A 22,399-nucleotide genomic window follows, 5' to 3' on the forward strand; every position below is an offset into this window, starting at 1 on the left:
GGGGCGTGTTGAATGAATAGAATCTTGGCTGTGTGACCTCCCAAGTGCATGACTTCAGTCAAATTATTCAGTTTCTTGGTGCCTCAGTTTTCTCATCTGTAAAATGGGAATGACAGGGCTTGTGCTACATGGGACCTCCCTGCGGATGGTGGGTCACCATGATCTGGCTTAAGTAGAGCCATTATCTTCATCTTCATCAGAGATGGGTGGGAGCTGCTGCTAGAATTTTGGGTAAATAGCAACATAGGGCGGGCTTAAATGCGCCCCCCTCCGGGAAGAGAGGCTGGACTCTACCTCTTGGCTCAGAGTGTGCGCTTTCCTGGACAGCTCTATATACCGTGCCCAGCACAGGGGGGTGAACAAGTATAACCTTTTTTCCTTCCTTCCCCATGTTTCTACCCTTCGTGGGACAGGAGACCTGAGAAGGGACCGCGGGGGGGAGGGGGGGGTAAACAGGGCACCCCTGAGAAATCACAGGTCTCCAGAATGTCATTTCTTTAATGTCCAACTCACAAGGGGCCCTGCAGATGAGGGAATAAATACAGGTTGTAAGATGCAGCGCACCCAGCCCCCAGCCTAGGGAAGAGGGGGAGACCTGTGAGCCTCGGTGTCCCTCGTCTGCAAACCGGAACAGAACACGCTTGAGTCATGAGGCTCTTAACACCGAGGGCGGCCTCTGAGCTACCCAAACCTCAAACTGGGAGATACCACCTCCTGTCCACTAAGGGGCGCCAGAGTCCGGTTCCTGGGCCTGCGGGACCACTGCCCGATCCCTGAGGGGGTGCACCAGCCCCCGGGGGTCCCGGGCTTCTCCCCAGGAGGGGACAGACCCGGAGCGGGGGTCCTGAGTCTTCCGTCCTCTGCCCTCTTCATCGTCCCCTCCACCCCGGGGACCCCAGGTGGCCATGGTGCTCCTTTTTCGAGGAGTCAAGAGTGGGGACCCCAGGAGCTGTCCTAGCAAAGGGCACAGAAGCGGCGGCGACTGGCTTTCCGCAACTCACTCGTGGCCCCCCCGCCACGTGGGCCTGGAGCGACCGGGGAGGCACCTGGGCCCCCGGAGCGCCGCCCGCCCGCCCGCAGGTCCGGAGGGCCGCTCGCTGGTCCGAGCCGCGGAGGCGGGGCTTGGGTCACAGCAGGTTGATCTCGTCGAGGTAGCGGGCCAGGACCGAGTCCCGCACGTCCTTGAAGACCGTGCGGATGTTCTGCGTGTCCGTGGCGCACGTGTAGTGGCTGAAGAGGCGCCGGGAGCGCGAGCCCTTCCTGCCCCCGTCGGCGGCGTCCGCGCAGCCGGCGTACATGCCGCTGTACATGTCCAGGATGAACTGCTTGGCTGCCTCCGCGTCCTGCTTCGGGCCTGGCGGGCAGGAGTGAGGGCGTCAGGACACAGGCTCCTGGGGCAGGCGGGGACCCCCTACTGAGACCAAGGGGGGTCTCCGGAAACTCTCTTCCCGATATGGGCAGCTCAGAGCTGCAGGGACCGCCCCCCCACTCCAGCACCCACTACAGTTCCAACAGGTGGGCGCCAGCTTTTGACTGTCTAGCAGGTCACGTGACTCCAGCCCAGCCATTGGCCACATCAGGCTGGCGGGGTCACATGACCTGGGATGGACCAATGAGGCTCAGCTCTGGGACTCTGAGCAGCACTTGTGTTGAAGAGATGCTCTTGGCTGGGCTTGGAGCTGGAGGGATGGGAACCGGAGCTGCAGAGACAGAGGCTGGTGCACACGGGGAAACCGAGGCCAGGAGAAGGGGAGGGATGGCCACCCTGGTGCGGCACATGGGCTGCTGCATTGAAAGCACAACGTGAGTTCAGGGCCCAAAGTCTGGCTCTGCTACCGACTAGTTGCATACATGTTAATAAATGTGACCTCTGTGAGCCTCTGTTTCCTGGTTTGTAAAATTGGGATGAGGACTAGCCCCAGGCCTCCCAGAGTTGTGAGGATTCAAAGCAATCGTGCCCAGGGCTCCGTGCTCAGTAATCAGAAAGCTTCAGGAGTGTGTGCTGTCATTCTCTCAGAAGGGCCGGTTGCATAGTGGGTAAAACCGGCCATCTCTGAATCCAGACGGCCTGGATTGGAAGCCTGCCTCTGTCACTCACTGGCTGTATGACTTCTGGCAAGTGACTGTACCTCAGTTTCCCCATGAAGGAGTCCTACTGCACAGGACTTTGTAAAAAATATATATATTTTTTTATTGATTTCAGAGAGGAAGGGAGAGGGAGAGATAGAAACATCGATGAGAGAGAATCATTGATCGGCTGCCTCCTGCATGCCCCCTACTGGGGACCGAGCCTGCAACCTGGGCAACCTTGACCAGAATGGAACCTGGGACTGTTCAGTCTGCAGGCTGACACTCTACCCACTGGACCAAACCGGCTAGGGCTGCACAGGGCTTTTTAATGAAGATTAAACAAGTCAAAAATACATAAGAGTGCATCCACCAGTGTTAGATGTGTTCATTGTTATTGTTCATTATTGTCACGAGTATTATTTAGTAGCAGGAAAGACGGGCCGAGAGCCGTAAGCTTAGTATATGGGCGCTGCAGCCTCTTTGGCTGGGAGAAAAGGATGGAGTTTCCTTTTGACCTTGAGGAAAGCAAACAATCCTCAAAACTATCTGCTTCTCAAACTCTCCAAGTGCTGCCCAGCTGGGAAGGGTGACGAGGGGTGCCCAGGCCACCACCTTGGAATAAGCTGACATCTGCTGCCCAGACTCTGAGTCTTGCGGGCATGACGGGCTGAGGTTGGCCACATGGGCTCTGACAAGGCCACGGTGATGTCACCAAGGCTTAGTACATGCAAACTAAGGGCTTCATCTGCCATGGCTGGTTGTGTATCTGGGTGAATAGTGTCCCCTCAAAGCCATGTCCACTGCAAACTTCACAATGTGATCGGATGTGGAAATAGGGTCTTTGCAGCTGTAAAGAGTGAAGTTGAAATGAGGTCATACCGAACTAGGTTGGACCCCAGATTCAATGACTTGTGTTCTTATAAAAAGAGGAGAGAGCCTTAGCTGGTTTGGCTCAGCTGGATAGAGCGTCAGCCTACGGACCGAAGGGTCCTGGGTTTGATTCTGGCAAGGGCACGTACCTCGGTTGCAGGCTGCTCCCTGGCCCAGGCCCTGGTCAGGGCTTATGCAGGCGGCAACCAATCTATGTGTTTCACATGGATGTTTCTCTCCGTCTTTCCCTTTCTCTTCCACTCTCTATAAAAATCAATGGGAACTTGTCCTCAGGTGAGGATTAAAAAAAAAAAAAAAAAGAGGAGAGACAACCAGAGACAGAGAAGGCCATGTGACGATGGAGGAAGAGATTGAATGATGCATTATAAGTCAAGAAATGCTGCCCTGTCCTAACTGGTTTGGCTCAGTGGCTAGAGCGTCGGCCTGCGGACTGAAGGGTCCCAGGTTCGATTCCGGTCAAGGGCATGTACCTTGGTTACTGGGACATCCCCAGTAGGGGGTGTGCAGGAGGCAGCTGATCGATGTTTCTCTCTCATTGATGTTTCTAACTATCCCTCTCCCTTCCTCTCTGTAAAAAATCAATAAAATATATTAAAAAGAAAAGAAATGCTAAGACTGCAGGCAACGACCAGAAACTAGGGGAGAGGCCTAGAACAGGCTCTCGCCCCGAGCCTCCTGAAGGAACTGACCCTGCTCTGCCACTCACTTGGCTTCACACTTCCAGCTTCCCGGGTTGTGAGGGGATAAATGTCTGTTGTTTTCAGCCCCCCAGTCTGTGGCCATTTGTCACAGCAGCCCCAGGAAACAAAGATAGCTTGTCTCCAGGATGGCTGTCATTGCTTCCTTCCCTCCCTGTAGTCACATGCCATTTGGCCATCATAATGTAGATGGTGCCTCCGTTAGAGTCTGGGCTGACCTGAGTGATTTTATTGGCCAATAGAATAAGGCGGATGTAATCACCTGGAGCTTCCTAGGCTACATCATGAGCAGAGACTTCCACCTGGGCTGAAGTCTGACCATCCTGAGGCAGCCATGCTGTGAGCTAGCCCTGGATTAGAAGACACCAGATACGGGGAGGGGGGGAGGGGAGAGAGAGATAGAGAGCGAGAGGAGAGAGAGAGGAAAAGGAGGAAGGGGAGGGGGAGGAAGAGGAGGCGGAAGGAAGAGGCGGAGGATCACAGAGTCACCATACACACAGTGCAAGAAGCCATCTCAGACGTGCACCTCCAATGCCAGCCACCCCAGCTGATGCCACATGGACCACAGGTGAACAGCTGGCTTACCTTCCCCAAGTTCCTGACCCCCCTCAATTGTGAGCAAAGTGGAATGGCTGGTTTAAGCCCCCAACTTTGGGGGGCGTTTGCTACTCAGCTGGGATACTTCTAGCAGCTCCCTTTACCCTCACAGTGGCCCAATATCTGGCTAACACACCTCTTCCCTGGTTTCACCAAAACCTTACGTCTCTGGCAGATACCCTCCCTGGTGCCCAACACTCACTGCACTCCGCTCTAGTTGGCCAGGGCCCTTTGTGCCTCGGGTTGCACCAAGGGTTTGTTCCCAAACCTGTTGTATTCCTCCTGCTGGATATGCACTTAATGAGACACTACACACATCTATTCACTACAAGCACAGCATGAGAGAGGGTTGTTGTAGGTGTGAAAACTGAGCCGTGTGCTTTGGAAAAACTTGCGCAGAGGTCAGTCACAGATTTAAAAATAAAAATGCTACCCGATTAGGTATAGATGAGATGACTATGAAAGTTAGAAAAAGAAAGGGTCGAAAATCTTAGAAGATTCTGGAAATAGTTGTTGATGCCTTTTGGGTATGCTTTATGACAATGGGCTCTATCCAGCAGACCCACCCTCACAGCATCCATAATATATGACTTTTGAGAATTCTCTTCGTTAAGCAATTACATCAAGTATGAAGGCATCTGTTACTTTATCCCCATTCTACAGAAGGGAAAACTGAGAACAGAGAGAGGTTGGGCAGGGAAAGCATCTGGGTCTGGAACTCAGGTTTGTCCAATCGTATTTGAAACTCCACTGACTCCAGGCTGGAGTAGGGCCTGGACGAGCATCTCCCTTGGGAGCTGCTTTTTTTTGGGGGGGGGGGGGCGGGGTAGGGTATAGAAGGTTCTAGAACTCACCCTGGAAGCTGGGGAAGTAGGTGGCCAGGTGGGAGGTGGGGATCTTCTCCTCCAGAATGTCGGTTTTGTTGAGGAAGAGGATGACAGATGTGCTTTTGAACCAGGGCAGTTCCAGGATTGTGCCAAACAGGGCCAGACTCTCCTTCATTCTGTTCTGGGTTGGGGGACACAGGCGGTTCATCGCTCAGATCGGCCCGCTCGGCCCAGACAGGAGCCCTCCCTCTACGTGGAGATGGGTCTGAGCAGGCATGGCCGGCTGCCGATGTGGACCCAGCATGGTTTTGTGCCTCAACTGGTTTGACTAGTGCCCCCCCACCCCCAGTTCATGTCCCCCTGGAACTTCAGCCTGTGGCCTTATTTGGAAGCAGGGCCTGGAATTCACGAAGAGGTCATACTGGAATTGGGTGGTGTTAAGTCTAATGATTGATGCCCCCCAAAAAGGGGGAATTTGGAGCCAGCCTCACATACAAGGAGGATGCATGTGGCGACGGAGGCAGAGGTGGGTGATGCATCTGCAAGCCAAGGAACACCGAGGACTCCAGTCACCAGCAGCTGGGAGAGCCTGGGACAGAGTCTCCCTCGGCCGCCGGGGACCAGCCCCGCCGACACCTTGACCTCAGCCTCTGCCTCCAGAACCCGCAGAGAATACTTTTCTGTTGTCTCAGCCTCCCGGTTTGTGGTCATTGGTTACGGCCGCCCCAGCAAACTAGGACAGGTCAGGTGGCGAGAGCTATGTCAGAGCGACCTCAGGCTGGTTCTGTCTGATTCAACCTGAAAGTCAAAATGATAGTGTCTCCCTCTCGAATGCCCAAACGGCCTCTGTGACACTGAGCCACCGAAAGTGCACGTGTCAGGTAACAGTGTGCCCGCCATCGTGCTGGGTGTAATTAGGAGGAGAGGTCACAAAGGAAGATTGATCCTCACCAGCATTTCTGGATAGAAGCGTGACATTGCCCCTGCAGTGTGACACTATTTCCAGGACAGTTTGTGTGTGCTTCGGGGAGGGGGGGCGGGCCTGTCTCAGGACACGCAGGACATGAATATCCGTGTGTGTGTGTGTGCACGCTCATCACATGTGAGTGTTGTTGGCACCACAAATGCTTGTGAATCTGAGTCTTGGGGCTCAATGGTCTGATCATGAAAGAGTGGAAGGTGAGGCTCAAAGCCACCCCAGACACACACAGGCCCGCTTGAGAGTGGCCCTGGGGCTTCCTGTGGGTCCCTGGGCCAGGGGGAGGAGAAGAGCAGAAAAGATGGCGGCCCCTCCGTCCTCAGCGGCCCCTCACCTCTTGGTTGTTCTCCTCCAGGCACTGGTCGTATTCGCTCAGCGAGGCCAGGTAGATGAGAGCGATCACATTCTCAAAGCAGTGGATCCACTTCTTGCGTTCTGACCTCTGGCCCCCAACGTCAACAATCCTACCAGAATCACCCCTTTTCAGAGCTCAGGCTTAATCAGGACCCCCCAACATGGCCCCCCAGGTCCCATCACTTCTGAGATGTGCCAAGATCAAGATGACGAGCAGCAAGAATAGGGGCTAGCCCTGGGCCCACGCCTCTTATGTGTTATTTCATTTCAACCCGCCCCCCAATGACACCCATTATACAGATGAGGAAACTGAGGTACAGAGAGGAGAGAGGACTTTCCTGAACTTCTACTGCACTGGGTTGTCTGATTACTACCCTCAAGGTGTAGGCCAGCAGGTCAGACACATCCGGAGTCTGCCCTGGTTCCGGCTGATGGGCCTAGGTCCTAGGAGAAACTGCAGGCCGTCGGCACAACTCAGTGAATGGGGATGCTGCACTGTGGCTGGCCAGGGGACCGTCCAGCGGCCAACGCCATCCCCTCTGTGTGTGGCCCAAGGCGAGGGCCGGGCCTCCACCCCCACACTCCACAACAGCGGCCCGAGCCCTCCTGCCTTCCTGTGCTCTCTTCTAAGAAATGTGGGTCACTGATAACAAGCCCTGCGTCATTTCCCCGGGGATACAGCCGTTACTCAGGCAGCCGACAGGAAATGCCAGAAGCCTCAGAGCGAGAAGGGACTTGCCCGCTGCACGGGAGGGGAAGGAGGCTGGTGCCTGTGGCTCCTAATCCCAGAGACCTGCCCTCTCATGCATCAGCCCCCTCAAGCCCCCATGTCCGGAGTGGGATGTGGGTGCAGCGATTGAGAGTGGGGCTCTGGGGACTGAGACAGGTGGGGTACACTTCCTGCCAGCCTCCCATCTCAGAGTCTTAGTTCCTCTGCACCCTCACTCCACCGATTAGCCTCTCTCCTTAGCCAAAGAACATACTCAAGTCTCCCGCCAAGAAATCCCCTCCCCAGCCCAGTGAGCATCCCCAACCGCTACCTTCACTCCTAAACTTTACCCACCCATCCACCCATCTATACATCTATCCACCCACCCACCTATCCAGCCTCTACTACATATCCATCCATTCACTGATCTATTCATTTACCTACCCATCTACTCACCCGTCCATCCATCCATCCATCCATCCATCCATCCATCCATCCATCCATCCACACATCCATCCATCCATCCATCCATCCATCCATCCATCCATCCATCCACACATCCATCCATCCATCCATCCGTCCATCCATCCATCCACACATCCATCCATCCATCCGTCCATCCATCCATCCACACATCCATCCACCCATCCATCCATCCATCCATCCATCCATCCATCCATCCATCCACACATCCACACATCCATCCATCCATCCATCTATCCATCCATCCATCCATCCATCCATCCATCCATCCATCCATCCACACATCCAACCATCCATTCATCCTTCCATCCAAACATCCATCCATCCATCCATCCATTCATCCTTCCATCCAAACATCCATTCACTGATCTATTCATTTATCTACCCATCTACTCACCTGTCCATCCATCCATCCATCCATCCATCCATCCATCCATCCGCACATTCATCCTTCCATCTTTCTAGCCATCCTCCCACATTCACCAACTTCCACCCTGATCTGGATCTGATCATCACTATGAAGCAGGAGACTGAAACTTCGCCCCTAACCGTGTGGGACTCTCCGTCTAGTGGACAAGACCTATGGCAAACAGCTAAATTATGAACTTTCCAGAAAAGGACTATTGCAGAGGCCAGAACAGCATGTTTGAGGTGGGGGAGGGTGGTCCAGGGGAGTGAGAGAGTCAACCCATGTGGGTTGATCACCACCCCTGTCTCCAGGCATCACCCTGCACTCTCCACAGCTCCGTCATCAGCCCACAGACACGGAGCTTGCTAAGGACACTGACGACACTCTAAATGCCAATCTCAGAAGTCGCTTCTCCTGCTGTATCCTTCCTGACCTCTCCTTGGCCTTGGACACTAGGCAACACTCTCCCGACGCCGTGTTGCTGCATGCCCATCCACACCTCTGTCTTCCAGCTCAGGCCTGTGTGTGCCCAGTCAGCTCCCAGATGCCCTAGACCCCTCAGACTCTATGTGCCCCAAGGACTTTATCGTCTTATCTAATACCCCCCATCCTGCTGCCGCCGCCATGGTGGCTCCACCTCCTACCCTGTCACCCTGATGGGAAAACTGGGAGACATTTCCAGCTCCCTGCTCTCAGTCCCACACTCATCTAGTCCTGCCCCTTCTACATCAGAAACATTTCTTGCACCATCCCCTCATTCCCATCCCCATGGCCACTGCCCTGGCCATGACTAACCCTTCCTGCCTGGACCATGGCTCCTGCCTCCTCCTGACTCTCTGGACTTCTAGTCTCACCCCCTTATTGATCACTAGAGGAACCACCTCTGAGCTTCCCAGTCCAAATCCATCCCTCTGGCACAGCTCTGACCACACAGTCTCTGTCTTCTCCTGCACAACAGCTCTTCAAGGGTCGGAACTAGAGAACTCCTACTCATCCTTCAATGCCCTAATACCAGTGTTCCCTCCTCCAGGAAGATTTCCCCCTTGAAGCTCTGGTGCCTCACTCTGGGCTCTTCCAAGTCCCGGTCCTGACTGTATGGGGGGCTACGAGGTGTTTATGTTTCATTCTGCCTCCTTCAACCTAGGAGCCCCTGAGGGCCGGATCCAGGAAACGCCTACTCCTCCCTCAGGGCCCCAGCTGCTTTGCCCCTCCTCCAGGAAGCACTCCCCGCCCAGGAGGCCCTGCACTCACCGCAGGTTGGTTTTCTGCACGGAGAAGCAGTACTCGTTGATGCCGGTGGTGGGCATACGGCTGCGGAGCACATCCTGGGCGGTGGGGACGTAGCCCTCCTCGGTGATGCGCTCCAGGTGCGACAGGTAGCTGGGGAGCAGGGAGCCCTGAGCCTGGCCCCTCGGACTTCCTTGGCCTCTCAGACCCACCCCCAGGGCCCCGTGAGGACCCTGCTAGGGGAGAGCCCCCCATGAGGGGCCAGGATCTCTGGGGTCTGCGGGAGCCCCAGGAGCACCACCCTGAGGCCATGGGAGCCCTGGGAGAAGCAGCTTCGCCCCTAAAGCAGCGTGACCCCAAGGATGGTGTGACCCCGAGAACAGCAGCGCCGCAGAGGGGTGTCACCTTGGGGGCTGTCACCAGGAGTGACACCACCCCGGGCATCCACCATCATCCCTGGGACAGTATTACCCTGTGATGATGAGCAGTGTCACCCCAGAAATGGTGTCACCTGGGGCAGATTCACCCTAGCAGCTGTGTCACCCCACCAATGACATCACCCCAAATCAGGGTCACTCCAGGGACAATGTCACCCCAGAGACAATGTCATCCCAAAACAACCTCACCCCAGGCACAACATCAACCATCGCACAGCCAGCTGATGTCCAGCAGCCAGTCCCCGGGGTGGAAGCCGGCCCCCTGGAACCCCCTCTGTGCAGGCGCAATCCTGGCACTGGGTCTCTGCTGGCTGCCTCTCCAACCTGCAGCTGTGCCCAGCTCGCCCCCGCCCCGCCCCCTGCACCCCGCTGACCCAGACTCACTACACTGCCGAGTCCAGCAGGTGGAACTCGCGCCGGCGCTCGTAGCAGGCCCGGATGCCGCCGTCACTCCACAGGCGCTGCATGGCCACAGCGTAGCGCTTCTCGAAAGTGGTCACCTTGTAGGGGTCCTGGCTCATGACCAGGCTGGCGTAGTTCTGGAGGGAAGGGCGAGGCAGGTCAGAGCAGCCTCCTGACATCCCAACCAGGCCCTCCCCCTCCTTTCTCGGCTGCCTCTCCTTCCTCCCCGTGCGCCCGCTGCCCATCCCCACCTCCCTTGTCTCCTCTGAGGCGCTCCTTCATGCATTTGTCCACGGAGGGAGCGTGGCGGCCAAGTGCTGCCCCAGCACCAGGGGCGGCAGAGAAACGAGCTCCAGGGGACCATGGCCCGTGTGCACTGAGGCCTCCTGCCTGCGGGGCTCCCCTCCCCACAAGCACTGGTTCCCTGACTCCCAGGAGACAAGTCCCTACAGACATCCCCAGTTTACGGATTAGGCTACTGAGGCACGCGAAGCACCTTGCCCAGGTCTCACCCTGAGGTAGGGCACATGACAGCCCCAGGGGTGGGGCCCGGGGAAGGCCTGGGGGTGTGAGGATAACCCTGTATAGGATCAATGAGACGGCTCGCGGCCTGTTATGGCCGGGTTTTGTCCACCACCCATGTCCTCCACAAATTCCTAAGTGTAAGTCCTAACCCGGGGGGCCGCAGGCTGTGACTGCATTTGAGGATGGGGGTCTTTACAGAGGTGATCCAGTTCAAATGAGGTCACTAGGGTGGGTCCTGATCTGATATATGACTCGTGTCCTTATAGGAAGAGAATAAGGACAGCCATGTGAGGACACAGAGAGAAGAAGCCCTCTGCCAGCCAAGGAGAGAAGCCTTAGGAGAAACAAGCCCCTCCAACACCTTCATCTCAGGCGTCCAGCCTCCAGAGTTGTGAAAGAATAAATTTCTGATGTATCAGCTCCCCAGACTGTGGCACTTGGTGATGGCAGCCTGAGCAAACTAATATACAGCCTGAAAACACATTAACTTCAAAGTTTTAAAAAGATGATTAAGAATTTTAAAAGTAAAAGTTAAGAGACACATCCTTCTAAAAATTCAGAGTAAAATTTATATTCAGGGAAGGCCCTGAATAGTCCTTAATGTGCTTTGAAGGAAGTGAATATGGGTCCTTCGCTCTTAAAACACAGGAGACTGGGAACGAGACAATGAGGCCCACTCACGCCATTTCTAATTAACAATGAAAAAGAAATAAAAGGTCGGGTTTGCAATGGGAGAAATTACATGTGGTTATGCACAGATGACACGGCTTTGTGTAGAAAATCCAAAATAGTCTGTAGATAAACTATTAGAATAAACAAGTGAACTTAATGGGGTCCCCAAATGAAAGATCAATAAATGAAAATAATATGTGTGTCTATATACTAACCACTAACTAGTGGAAAAATTTAAATCACATTTATAGTAGCATCAAGAGCTAGCAAATACCTAGGAATAATCTAACAATAGAGGTGAAAGCAAGAAAGCGCTTACATCCAGAATGGCTTAAATCAGCGGTTCTCAACCTGTGGGTCGCGGCCCCTTTGGGGGTCGAACGACCCTTTCACAGGGGCCGCCTAAGACCATCGGAAAACACATCTATAATTACATATTGTTTTTGTGATTAATCACTATGCTTTAATGATGTTCAACTTGTAACAATGACATTGGGGGTCACCACAACATGAGGAACTGTATTAAAGGGTCGCGGCATTAGGAAGGTTGAGAACCACTGGCTTAAATGAAGCGACGGCAACATCAAGTGTTGCTAGGACAGGGAGCAACCGGAGCTCTGCTGGGGGGCGTGTGACTTGCTACAGTTACTTGGAAAACAGTGTCTTCTACATGTTCCTTCTCGGTAGACACCCAACAGAAATATGCAAATGACCCAAAGGTCAGCAGCATTAGAATGGACAAATAAACTGACCACCGCCCCCAAAAGATAAATGAATCACAGACATACGGCACCAGAAGCCAGACATAAAAGATCATTCCAGAAAATTCGAGAATTTAAAAAATAGGCAGCTCATACATGGCGATGAAAGATGAAACATGGTTATCCTTAGGGGGAGCCCCTGCCCCATCTCGAAAATGGGGTGATTGCTGAAAGGGGTTGTCGTGAGGATTAAATGATCGTATCACCACTCACACTACTGAGCCCAGGCTGCATTCCAGGCACTGTGTTGAGAGCTTTCAGCACCTTGAATTGATCACATTCTCACATCAGCCCTGTGAGGCAGGAACCACAGGCCTCCAGTCCCTCTTCCAACGTCCTTGGACCACCTCACATTCACAAACCAGATGCTTCCAGGTTTTAGAAAGGGAACGTGACCCCGCCCCTGTTCGCATGGCCATTATAAAAAGCAACCACACCGAAAACGGCACGTGTGGGTGAGGATGTGGGGAAATTGGGACCCCGTGCCCTGCTGGTGGGAATGCAAAATGATGTGGCCACTATGGAAAACAGTATGGAGGCTCCTCAAAAAGTTAAAAATAGAATCACCATATGACCCAGCAATTCTACTTCTAGGTGTTCATCCCAAAAAATGGGAAGCATATCTCGAAAAGATATGAGCACTCCCATGTTCATGGCAGCACTATTCTCAATAGCCAAAATGTAGAAAAAACCCAGATGAATGGATAAGAAAATGTGGTCCTTGTGGGGGGGGGGGGGGGGAAGAGATCAACCGAAGGACTTGTGTGCATGCGTATAAGCATAACCAATCGACACAAGACACTGCGGGGGAGGGGAGGCCAGGGGAATGTCGGGGGGTGGGGGGTGGGAAAGGAGACATATGTAATATTCTTTGTAATACTTTAAGCAATAAAACAACATTTTTTTAAAAAAGAAAATGTGGTCCATAAGTGGAATAGCATTCAGTCTTTAAAAAGAAGGAAATTCTTGCCCTGGCTGGTTTAGCTCAGTGGATAGAGGTCCCAGGTTCCATTCCCGTCAAGGGCACATGCTCGGGTTGCGGGCTCGATCCCCAGTAGGGGGCCTGCAAGAGGCAGCCGATCAATGATTCTCTCTCATCGATATTTCTATCTCTCCCTTCCCTTCCTCTCTGAAATCAATAAAACTATATTTTTTTAAAAAAAAGAAAAAGGAAATTCTTGTCAAGTATATATGGTCATCTAGCCACTATTCTGTATAACTAAAACGAATACAAAATAATATTGAATGTAACTGTAAAACTGAAAAATAAAATAAAAGCCCAGCTGGTGTAGCTCAATGGTTGAGCATCGACCTATGAACCAGGAGGTCATGGTTTGATTCCCAGTAGGGAGCGTGCAGGAGGCAGCTCATCAATGATTCTCTCTCATTATTGATGTTTCTCTCTCTCCCTCTCCCTGTCTGAAATCAATAAAAATATTTTTAAAATAAAACAAAAATAAGGAAATTCTACAATAGGTGTCCACATGGGTAAACTTTGAGGACCTCGTGTTAAGTGAGATAAGCCAGCGATAAAAGAAAAATACTACACGACCCCATTACGGGAGGCACCCAGAATAGGCAGACTCAAGGGAACAGGGAGGCGGGCTTGGGGAGGGGGTTTGGGGAGGGGCCACGTGCAGTCGCTAGTCAGGTAGGATGGCAAGGTTGAGTTTCCCTCAGTAGGACGGATCGTTCCAGAGCTCTGCAGCCCATCCTTCCTCCAGCTAATAGCGTACCTGCACCTAAAATTTGAGAGGGTAGATCTCATGTTGAGTGTTCTTACCACAATAAAGTAGTGTGTGTTCTTAAAAAGGGGGTGTGGCCCTGACTGGTTTGGCTCAGTGGATAGAGCGTCGGCCTGCGGACTGAAGGGTCCCGGGTTCGATTCTGGTCAAGGGCATGTACCTTGGTTGCAGGCCCATCCTAAGTAGGGAGTGTGCAGGAGGCAGCCGATGGATGTTTCTCTCTCATCGATGTTTCTAGCTCTCTATCCCTCTCCCTTCCTCTCTGTAAAAAATCAATAAAATACATTTTTTAAAAAAGGGGTGTGTGTGTGATGCATGAATCGCACAGCAGCCTCTCCCTGCAGCCATCAGTCCATTGTATCAATATTTCCACAGGGGAGCGGCCATTGGTTCAGGATTCCCACGCCCAAGGGGTCCCAGGGATGAGCTCTGGGGATGCATGGGGGACATGGGAGGGGGGCTGGTGGGGAGCCGCCCCCCTGTGGCGCCCCCGTGGCAGCCCCAGGACGCTCACCTTGCTCTCAGGCCTGCTGAAGGGGATCTGCAGCTGGTCCATGGCCTCGATCATGGCCCGCATGGACGCGAAGATGTTCTGGTAGACAAGCGGCCGGAAGCCCTTGCGGTCCTCCTCCGAGTAGCCAGCCCCGTGGATGATGCGCATCTGCTTGATGAACGTGCTCTTCCCGCTCTCACCCGGGCCTGCGGACAGGAGCCATCGCTCAGTCTCAGCCCGGACTTCCCGCGTTCAAACCCCCGGGCCCAGGCCACACTACGACCTCGGTGAGCGTCCACCGCGTCTGCCTCAGTCTCCCTGCCTGTGCACCATGGATCTCATAGGCCCTGCCTGCGCATTCGGCGTGAGGGCGAAATGCGTTTGGTGTAAGGGGCTCCCGGGAGGGTCTGCACACGGTGGCCCTCGGGCCACACCCAGACACAGCCTGTCTGCGCACAGCTGGGGAGTTTTTACAGTTTGTATGTTTTTTTCTGTTTCTGATACTTTTTATGGTTCTGGTTTTTACCTTGAAAGGAATCAAAAGAAAATTGTTTCACATCCTGTGAAAATTATATGAAATTCAGGTTTCAGTGTCTATCAATAAAGTTTTATTGGCACACGACCACACCCATTTGTGTTTGAATGGCCTATGGCTGTTTTCTCCCTGTAGAGCGCAGACAACCAGGAGGCCCTGTGAGGCTGGAGGGGAGGGAAGGGAGGAGGCGATAGAGCAGCGGTTCTCAGCCTGTGGGTTGCGACCCCTTTGGGGGTCGAACGACCCTTTCACAGGGGTCGCCTAAGACCACCGGAAAACACGTATATAATTACATAGCTTTTGTGATTAATCACTATGCTTTAATTATGTTCAATTTGTAACAATGAAAACACATCCTGCATATCAGATATTTACATTACGATTCATAACAGTAGCAACATTACAGTTATGAAGGAGCAACGAAAGTAATTTTATGGTTGGGGGTCACCACACCATGAGGAGCTGTATGAAAGGGTCGCGGCATTAGGACGGCTGAGAACCACTGTGCTAGAGGGAAGGGACAGGGCCTTGGGGGAGGACTTGGACTTTTACCCCAGGGAGGTGGGAGCCCTGGAGGGCTGTGGACAGAGGGACGGGCGTGACTCAGGTGCTCATACGCGCCCTCTGATGGCTGCGGTGGGGGAGGACAGGCTGTGGGGTACCAGGGCCGAGAGGCGCCGCGATGGGGTGGACCAGGAGCTGGTGAGAAGGACATATTCGTGAGATATTTGGGGCCAGCTGCAGAGCCGACAGGGCCAAGTGCAAGACGAAAACCTCAGGACCTTTCTGAGTGAGGGCACTGGGGGCCGCCCAGGCTGTTCACACACAAAGCCAGCCCTGGGCTTGTGATATTAATTCTGGAATCTTTAAGGGCCCCGGACCAGAGGCTCCAAGGCTCCGCTCCCGGCTGTCTGAGCTCCAGAACCTCTCTCTCTCTCCGTGCCTCTGTTTTCTGTCTGTAAAATGGGTGTGACAGCCAGGTGGGAGGTGCAAGCCCGGAAGGCTCCTCCAGTATCTGGTCAACCTGCCTGGCTCCTGGGGGACACAGGTGTGGGGGCTTTCCAGGGACTAAAGGGGGGACTGCAGCAAGAGGAACTGGAAAAGCAGCAAAAAGGGAAGGGGTGGTCTGGTGGAGCCAAGAAAGAGGAAATGGGAGCAGAGGGGGAGCAGGGAGGAGGGTGAAGAGTGCGGGAGGCAGGAGAAGGAGGGGACTGCCTTGCATCAGCCCCCAGGGGTATCCTGTCCCTGCCCCCCGCCCCCGCCAGCACATCTGAGGGTGACAAGGGCAGGCCTGAGGTGGCACCGGGTGTTATGTCCACGGGAATCGGGGCCTAAGAAAAAGAGACACTGTTGTGTTGCCATACCGGACGTTAGTGGGGGGAGTGGGAAAAGTGGGAAAGCTGGCAGCGATGAGCTGACAGCAGTGCCCCACGCTCATCGCCAGCTTTTGTTCATGGTCGTGGGGAGTCTTTGCTTTGTGGTGGGACTCAAATCCCCTGGAGTCTTCAGGGATAAGAAGGCTCCAGGTCTGCAAGTTATAAACAGTTCAGAAAAAAAATGAATATGTGCCTATTAACTATATAGTAAAGAAATGACAGCTGTAATCATGCATTCAATAAATCATGTGTGTACATACACTTACATGTAGCATATACATGTTATATATTTGGGGGAGGAGAATAAAGGGAATGTGGTCCAATGCTAACATTTACAGTCCTGGCCGGCTAGCTCCGTTGGTTAGAGCATCGCCAGGATGGGCCCAGGTTGCAGGTTCAATCCCCGGTCGGGCCACATACAAAAAGCAACCAATAAATACATACTGGTAAGTAAGTGGAACGGCAAATCAATGTTTTTTTCTCTCTCTCCCCCTGCCGCTCTCTCTCTAAAATCAATAAATTAAAAAGACAAAAATGTTGTAGAAGAAGCCAGGCACAACGTTCCTATAAGTCGGAACGCATTTTAAAACAAGCTAAGAAGGGAAAAATGGCGCTGCGGGTCTACAAGAGCTGAATGTGAGGGAAGCTGCTTGGGAGTAGAGGACACACTGTGTGCTATCTTTAAACTTTTCTGTAGATCTAAAATTACTCCCAAATAAAAAGTTTTCTTTAAAAGAAACACACCAAAGCACCTCACGGGTCCCACAGGCCCCTAATCTGGAGCTCTCCAAGGTGGGGCCGTGTGCCTCGGATTCTGGAATTCCTTGAATTTCGGGAAGAGGACATGTCAAGCTCACTAAATAGCCCGGAAGTGAAACATCTGGACGTCGCGGTCAGCGATAGAAACCCCCGGTCTCGCTTCCCATGGAGGAACCCGGGGAACCTCCAGGCTTCAGAAGTTTGGCATCAGGGGTGGCAGCAGTGGCTGGGCCCTGAGCGCTGAGGGCATGAAGCACCAGCTCCCCTGAGCCTCACTTTCTTTGCTGTGAATCCTCACCCGAGGATATTTTCCCATAGATTTGTAGAGACAGTGGAAAGAAAAGAGGGAGCGGGGAGAGAGGGAGAGAAAAAGAAAAAAAATAGAAACATTGCCCTAACCAGTTTGGCTCCGTGGATAGAGCGTCGGCCTGTGGACTGAAGGGTCCCAGGTTCGATTCCGGTCAAGGGCATGTACCTTGGTTGCGGGCACATCCCCGGTGGGGGGTGTGCAGGAGGCAGCTGATCGATGTTTCTCTCTCATCGATGTTTCTAACTCTCTATCCCTTCCCCTTCCTCTCTGTAAAAATCAATAAAATATATTAAAAAAGAAAAAGAGACACATCGATTTAAGACAGACACCCCAATTGGTTGCCTCCCTCAGGCACCCCTGATCTGGGCAGGGATCAAATCTGCAACGCAGGTACATGCCCTTGACCGGGGACGCGAACCCTCGAACCTTTGGTACGTGGGTGGGTGCTCTAACCATTGAGGACACTGGCCATGGCTGGACCCCAAGGTAGGGAAACTGAATCCCAGACGTGTTGAGGGGACTGCCTTGGGCCAAACCCAGTTCTGTCTGAGTCCAGAGCTCACGGGCTTTTCAATGATCACACCAGCAGCTCCAAATGTGCTGCCTAAATGATGACAATTATAACAGCAGTTGGCATCATCTTCATCATCACAGTGGGCATGGCTTAATTCTTGGCATCTGCCAGGACAGGGACAAGGCGCCCTGTGCATGCCCTCGGTCCGTCCTCCTAAGGCTCCTGCTGTTTGTCCATTTGCAGAGAAGACGCGGGGCTCAGCGAGGTGACATGCCTTCAAGGGTCACACGGCTGGGGGAGCAGCAGAGGACTCGTCAGGCCCTGTGGGCCCTGCAGCCACAGAACGGGACAAGGCCAGCCCGGAGGCCAGGGGACATCCACAGACCTGGTAAGTGACCTTCCTACAGACACTCACAACTGGACGGCCCCTCCGGGTGCCGCCGGCGACGGCAGAGACCTGTGGCGGGGGCCGCTCCCTCTGACCTCTCGACTGCCTTCCACCTCTCCGCCCTCAGGCCTCCTCCCAAAATAGAGAGCCCAGGTCTCAGGAAGCAACAGGTGACACCACCGCAATGCACTGATTTTTCTTTCCTTCTCATCTCTTCTGTTTCATTGAAGAAAAAAACACGTCTGGTCTCTACCCACAACATGGATTTTGTGACTCATGAATGGATCACAGCCTGAATTCTGAAGAACTCACTCCACGGCTGGAACCCCTCTTGGCCGCCCGTGCCAGTCCTGAAGGCACGAAGGGCCCTGGCACGTCTCCAGCCCGGCTCCTGGTCAGCCTCAGGAAACCCCCGCGCGGGGCCGGGGGCTGTGGGGGCAGCTGCATCCACCTGGCGGGGCCTCGCCGCCAGACGGGAAGTGATACTTCCCCCTGGGATGGATGAGGAAGCGGAACCCAGCAGCTGCCCCGAGGAGCAGGCCAAGCTCCAGGGCATCACGAGGCAGCATGTGGCTCCTGTCAGAGGGAAGGCATCCCAGACTCCCCGCCCGGGAAATGGGGTTCCTGGGGTACAGGAGCCAGTCTGGGCAGCAGGGAGTGGGGGGCAGGTGGCTCAGCCTCTATGTCCAGCTCTGGCTCAGACTGGCCACTGACCCCGACCAATGCTGCCACGGCCCTGGGCCTCGGTCTCCCTGTCACCGGGGTTCTGTGGCGTCTCTCTCCTGAGGCACGTTCACAGGCCAGTCAAACACACGGACTGGGAACTGGAACTCTGGGCTCTGCTCCTGGCTGTGTGACCTTGGGCAAGTCCCTTCGCCGCCCTGGCCCTGGGTGTCCCCATCTGGGGTTACGGACAGAGCTGGCTTCATTCTGACTGTTCCCCTCCCCAGCGTGGTGTCACTTCCTGTCATGGACAGACAATCTTCCCCTCCCACCCTGTAGCCCCGTGGCCTTCATCCTCAAAAGGATCAGCAAACCTTCAGGAAAAAATAACTTATTTTCAAGAAGGGAGGGAGGTGTGGAGGCGGCCTCGGGGCAGGGATGGATGGGGTGGTCGAAAGCAGCCCACAGGGCAACATCAGTGCTTGGGGACACACACAGCCCCTCTCCCTGCGCCCGTCCCCACACCAGCAGAAGGGGCGTCCTGATTTGGGGCTGGCTGTGCAGTGGTCAGAGAGGTGTCGGGCAAGGGACCTTCCCCACTCCAGGAAGATGGCCCAGCTCTGGGGCTAACTGCCCCTGAATCAGGACTGACTGACTCATTCATTCAGTTGTTCACTCATTTACAAGGCATACACTAGGCATCTACTGTATGTCAGGCTCATTGTCCTCCGGGCTCGTTGCTGGGGGTTCAGGAGTGAATGAGACAGACATGGTCCCCACTCTTGCACCGTTTGCTCTATAACTGGAGGAGGCAGACCATAAACAGGTAAACACTGAAGAGTGTCAGTGAGTGAAAAGTCAAGTCAAGGACGGAGAGGGATGAGGCTGCCCGTGTAGCCACGGAATTCAGGGAAAACTTCTCTGAGGAGGTAAGAGTTGAGCTGGGACCTTGCTTGAGTGAGAGTGCCAGCCGTGCCAAGGCTGGGGTGACACTGAGAGCTCTTGGCAGGAGGAACAGCAAGTGCAAAGGTCCTGGGGTTCAGATAAATGAATTTGAAATGTACAAGGAAAGATCACTAACATCGGTAAAGCCCTAGACATGAAAAAGGACTAAAAACAAAGAGTTAAAGAAGGGACCTAGCCAGTTTGGCTCAGTAGATAGTGTGTCGGCCTGCAGACTGAAGGGCCCCAAGTTCTATTCCGGTCAAGGGAACATACCTCGGTTGCAAGCTCAATCCCCCGCCCTGGTTGGGGTGTGTGCAGGAGGCAACCACTCTGTCTCTCTCACTTTGATGTGTCTATCTCTCCATCCCTTCCACTCTCTCTAAAAATCAATGGAAAAATATCCTCAAGTGAGGATTAACAAACAAACAAACAAAAGAATTAAAGAAGGGCATCACTTTGGAGCCTACACACCCAAAAAGGATGATAAGGGAATGTTGTAAACAATCTTTTGCCCATAAATTTAACAATTTTAAAGAAATCAACAAATTCTTTGAAAGACACCAATAACCAAAGCTTACTCAAGAATAGATAACTTAAATAGCCCTATTTATTAAAAATAATAAATAATATATGAATATGTCACCTCTATTATTAATATGATAGCCCATCTGTGAAGAAAATAAAATAGAAATAGCTATTAAAGCAATTAAATTCTTAATTAAAAACTTTCCAGGCTCAGACAGCTCATTGATGATTTTACCAAACGTTTAAGGAAGACATGAAATATTCAATGAAGAGCAAAGAAGCCAGGTGTCTGCAGCTGGAATATGATGGCCAATAAACAGCGATGGGGCTGGAGAGGTCAGGGGGCGCCAGAGTTTGAGTTTTATGCCATGTCAGATCTTCTTGGAGAAATGAATGGGGGGGGGGGGGGGAACTAGTTCAGCAAGAGAGAGCAATGTTAGAAGTTGGAAGGTGCCTCAGTTAAGGTGTAATTCCCAGGGGTCCAGTGCTCCCACCCACTCTCTCTCCTCTCTCCGGTCCTCAGGGCTTCCCACTGAGCCAGGGAAGGGAGAGGGGACTGCAGCCTCTCTGACCCGCGCCAGGCAGATGTGACCCCAGCCCCCACCCAGAGTTCAGGGAGTCCTGGGAGACCCTCCGAGGCCCGCATCCCTGGGGCCATACACAGGCACAGTGGTTAGGGGAGTGGACACGTGGACACAACAAGACTTGAGGCTTCAGAGGTCACAATCTACTGCCTTTCCAGTCACTCCTACTCCCTCATCTGGTTAAATTTTCCTCCTCAATCTTCTAGCTGCTGGGAACTATTTTATCTGCTTGTTAGTTTATGGGCTTAATGTCTATCTCCCTCAGGAGAAGATGAGGTCCATGGAGGCTGGGACAACTCCCATATCTTTTGCTGCTGTGTCTCCAGGAGTTACTTAATAGATCTTGATCGTTTGAATGAACCAATCAATCAATCACAACGAGGTGGCAACGCTCCGCCCACAAAACTCACGCTAGCCAACCTGCAGAGCTGGGGTCCAGCCCTCCCAGCTGGCGGTGTGGCAGCGAGAGAGGAACTGGGGGGCCGTGGGGAACGGCGACAGAGGGAGAGGCCAGGGCGCACTGGCCCGGACGGCGGCTCAGACCTGAGCTCATGGCTCCCTTCCCATGACACAGAGCCGGTAGGGCGTGCTGGGCCTGCCAGGCTGGGGCCGGCCCCACCAGGCCATCCCGTGGGGCCACCTCCGTTCTTGCAGATGCTCCGCAAGATGGCTGGACCCATGTCTGGACAAGGAACTGGGGTTCTCTGTGCCTCAGTCTTCCCATCTGGCGAATGGGCTCCCAGGTTCTCCCACCCCGAAGGCCAGGACCCTGTCCTCCAGCCCTCTTCCCGCTGCCCGCTCGCCGGGCCCTGGACTCACCCAGAAGCAGCAGCTTCAGCTCCCCTCGGTCCCGCTTCTTCTGCTCCAGGAGGATCTTGTTGATCTCCTGGTCGATCCGGGCGGCCGTCTTCTCCTCCTCCGTCAGGCACCAGGGGCAGCAGTGCCAGGTCAGCGACCGGGCCATGATGCGGGGCCTCAGAAGGCACAAGGCAACATGGCCCCGGCCCCCTGGGGGAGGGGACCCCCCACCCTGACGGCTCCAGGAAGGGCTCCCGGCAGCCAAGCGTGAAGCGGCTGCCCTCTTCTTGGGGGTCACCCCCCTGGGGACCCCCGGCTTCCTGGCCTCAGGCACCCAGGCAGCCCAGCTCTGAGAGACCTGAGTGCCGGGCACAGGGCAGTGGGGGAGGAGGAGGAGCAGGAGAGGGGGTGCGGAGGCTCAGGGCTCCCCGCCCATCTCCAGACCTGCCCAGCCCGGCCTAACAGGTTGACTGGCAGCCAGGAGAGGTGGGTGCCCCTGGGGAGGGCGGGGCGGGCGGCTGGGGAAGGGCTCCACGCAGTCTGGGTCCCAGCAGTTGTCTGGGCCCTCCTTCCTCATTCTGGAGAAGGGGTGGACCCCATCCTTTCTGGGCCCCTGACCCCGCCCCAGCCTCCCCCCAGGCCCAGCCTGCACGCCGCTCTGAGCCAATTAGGAGCCACCCTCCGAAGCCCGACCGCGAAGGCAGGGCGGCACCTACTGTTGGA

The 22,399-nt window shown here is 54.1% G+C and overlaps 1 protein-coding gene across 5 annotated transcripts; it reads right to left on the reverse strand.

Annotated features, from left to right (window-relative positions):
- Positions 1 to 660: 660 nt before the first annotated feature.
- On the reverse strand, positions 661 to 22,212 carry GNA15 (G protein subunit alpha 15). 5 transcript variants are annotated; one of them, XM_059697223.1, is made up of 8 exons: positions 21,698 to 22,212; positions 14,301 to 14,485; positions 10,066 to 10,220; positions 9,269 to 9,397; positions 6,397 to 6,526; positions 5,111 to 5,259; positions 3,922 to 4,009; positions 1,300 to 1,354 (listed from the first exon to the last, which is right to left on the reverse strand). In XM_059697223.1, exons 1-7 carry the CDS (start codon positions 21,840 to 21,842, stop codon positions 3,937 to 3,939), a joined length of 966 nt encoding a protein of 321 aa, XP_059553206.1. In that variant the 5' UTR covers positions 21,843 to 22,212; the 3' UTR covers positions 1,300 to 1,354; positions 3,922 to 3,936. The 5 variants fall into 5 exon arrangements, with proteins under 5 accessions (XP_059553203.1, XP_059553208.1, XP_059553204.1 ...); XM_059697222.1 differs by having other exon boundaries at positions 1,315 to 1,354; positions 5,111 to 5,264; positions 21,698 to 22,205; XM_059697220.1 differs by lacking the exon at positions 3,922 to 4,009 and having other exon boundaries at positions 661 to 1,354; positions 21,698 to 22,208.
- Positions 22,213 to 22,399: the final 187 nt, after the last annotated feature.

This window comes from Myotis daubentonii, chromosome 5 (assembly GCF_963259705.1).
Source record: "Myotis daubentonii chromosome 5, mMyoDau2.1, whole genome shotgun sequence".
Classification (NCBI taxonomy): Eukaryota; Metazoa; Chordata; class Mammalia; order Chiroptera; family Vespertilionidae; genus Myotis; species Myotis daubentonii.

Coding starts and splice junctions, on each gene's coding strand:
- GNA15 (XM_059697220.1), bottom strand. CDS start 21,842: ATGGCCCGGTCGCTGACCTGGCACTGCTGCCCCTGGTGCCTGACGGAG. Junction 9,398..10,065: donor CTGCTGGACTCGGCAGTGTA/GTGAGTCTGGGT, acceptor CCTGCTCCCCAG/CTACCTGTCGCACCTGGAGC. Junction 1,355..5,110: donor CTACTTCCCCAGCTTCCAGG/GTGAGTTCTAGA, acceptor CCTGCCCGCCAG/GCCCGAAGCAGGACGCGGAG.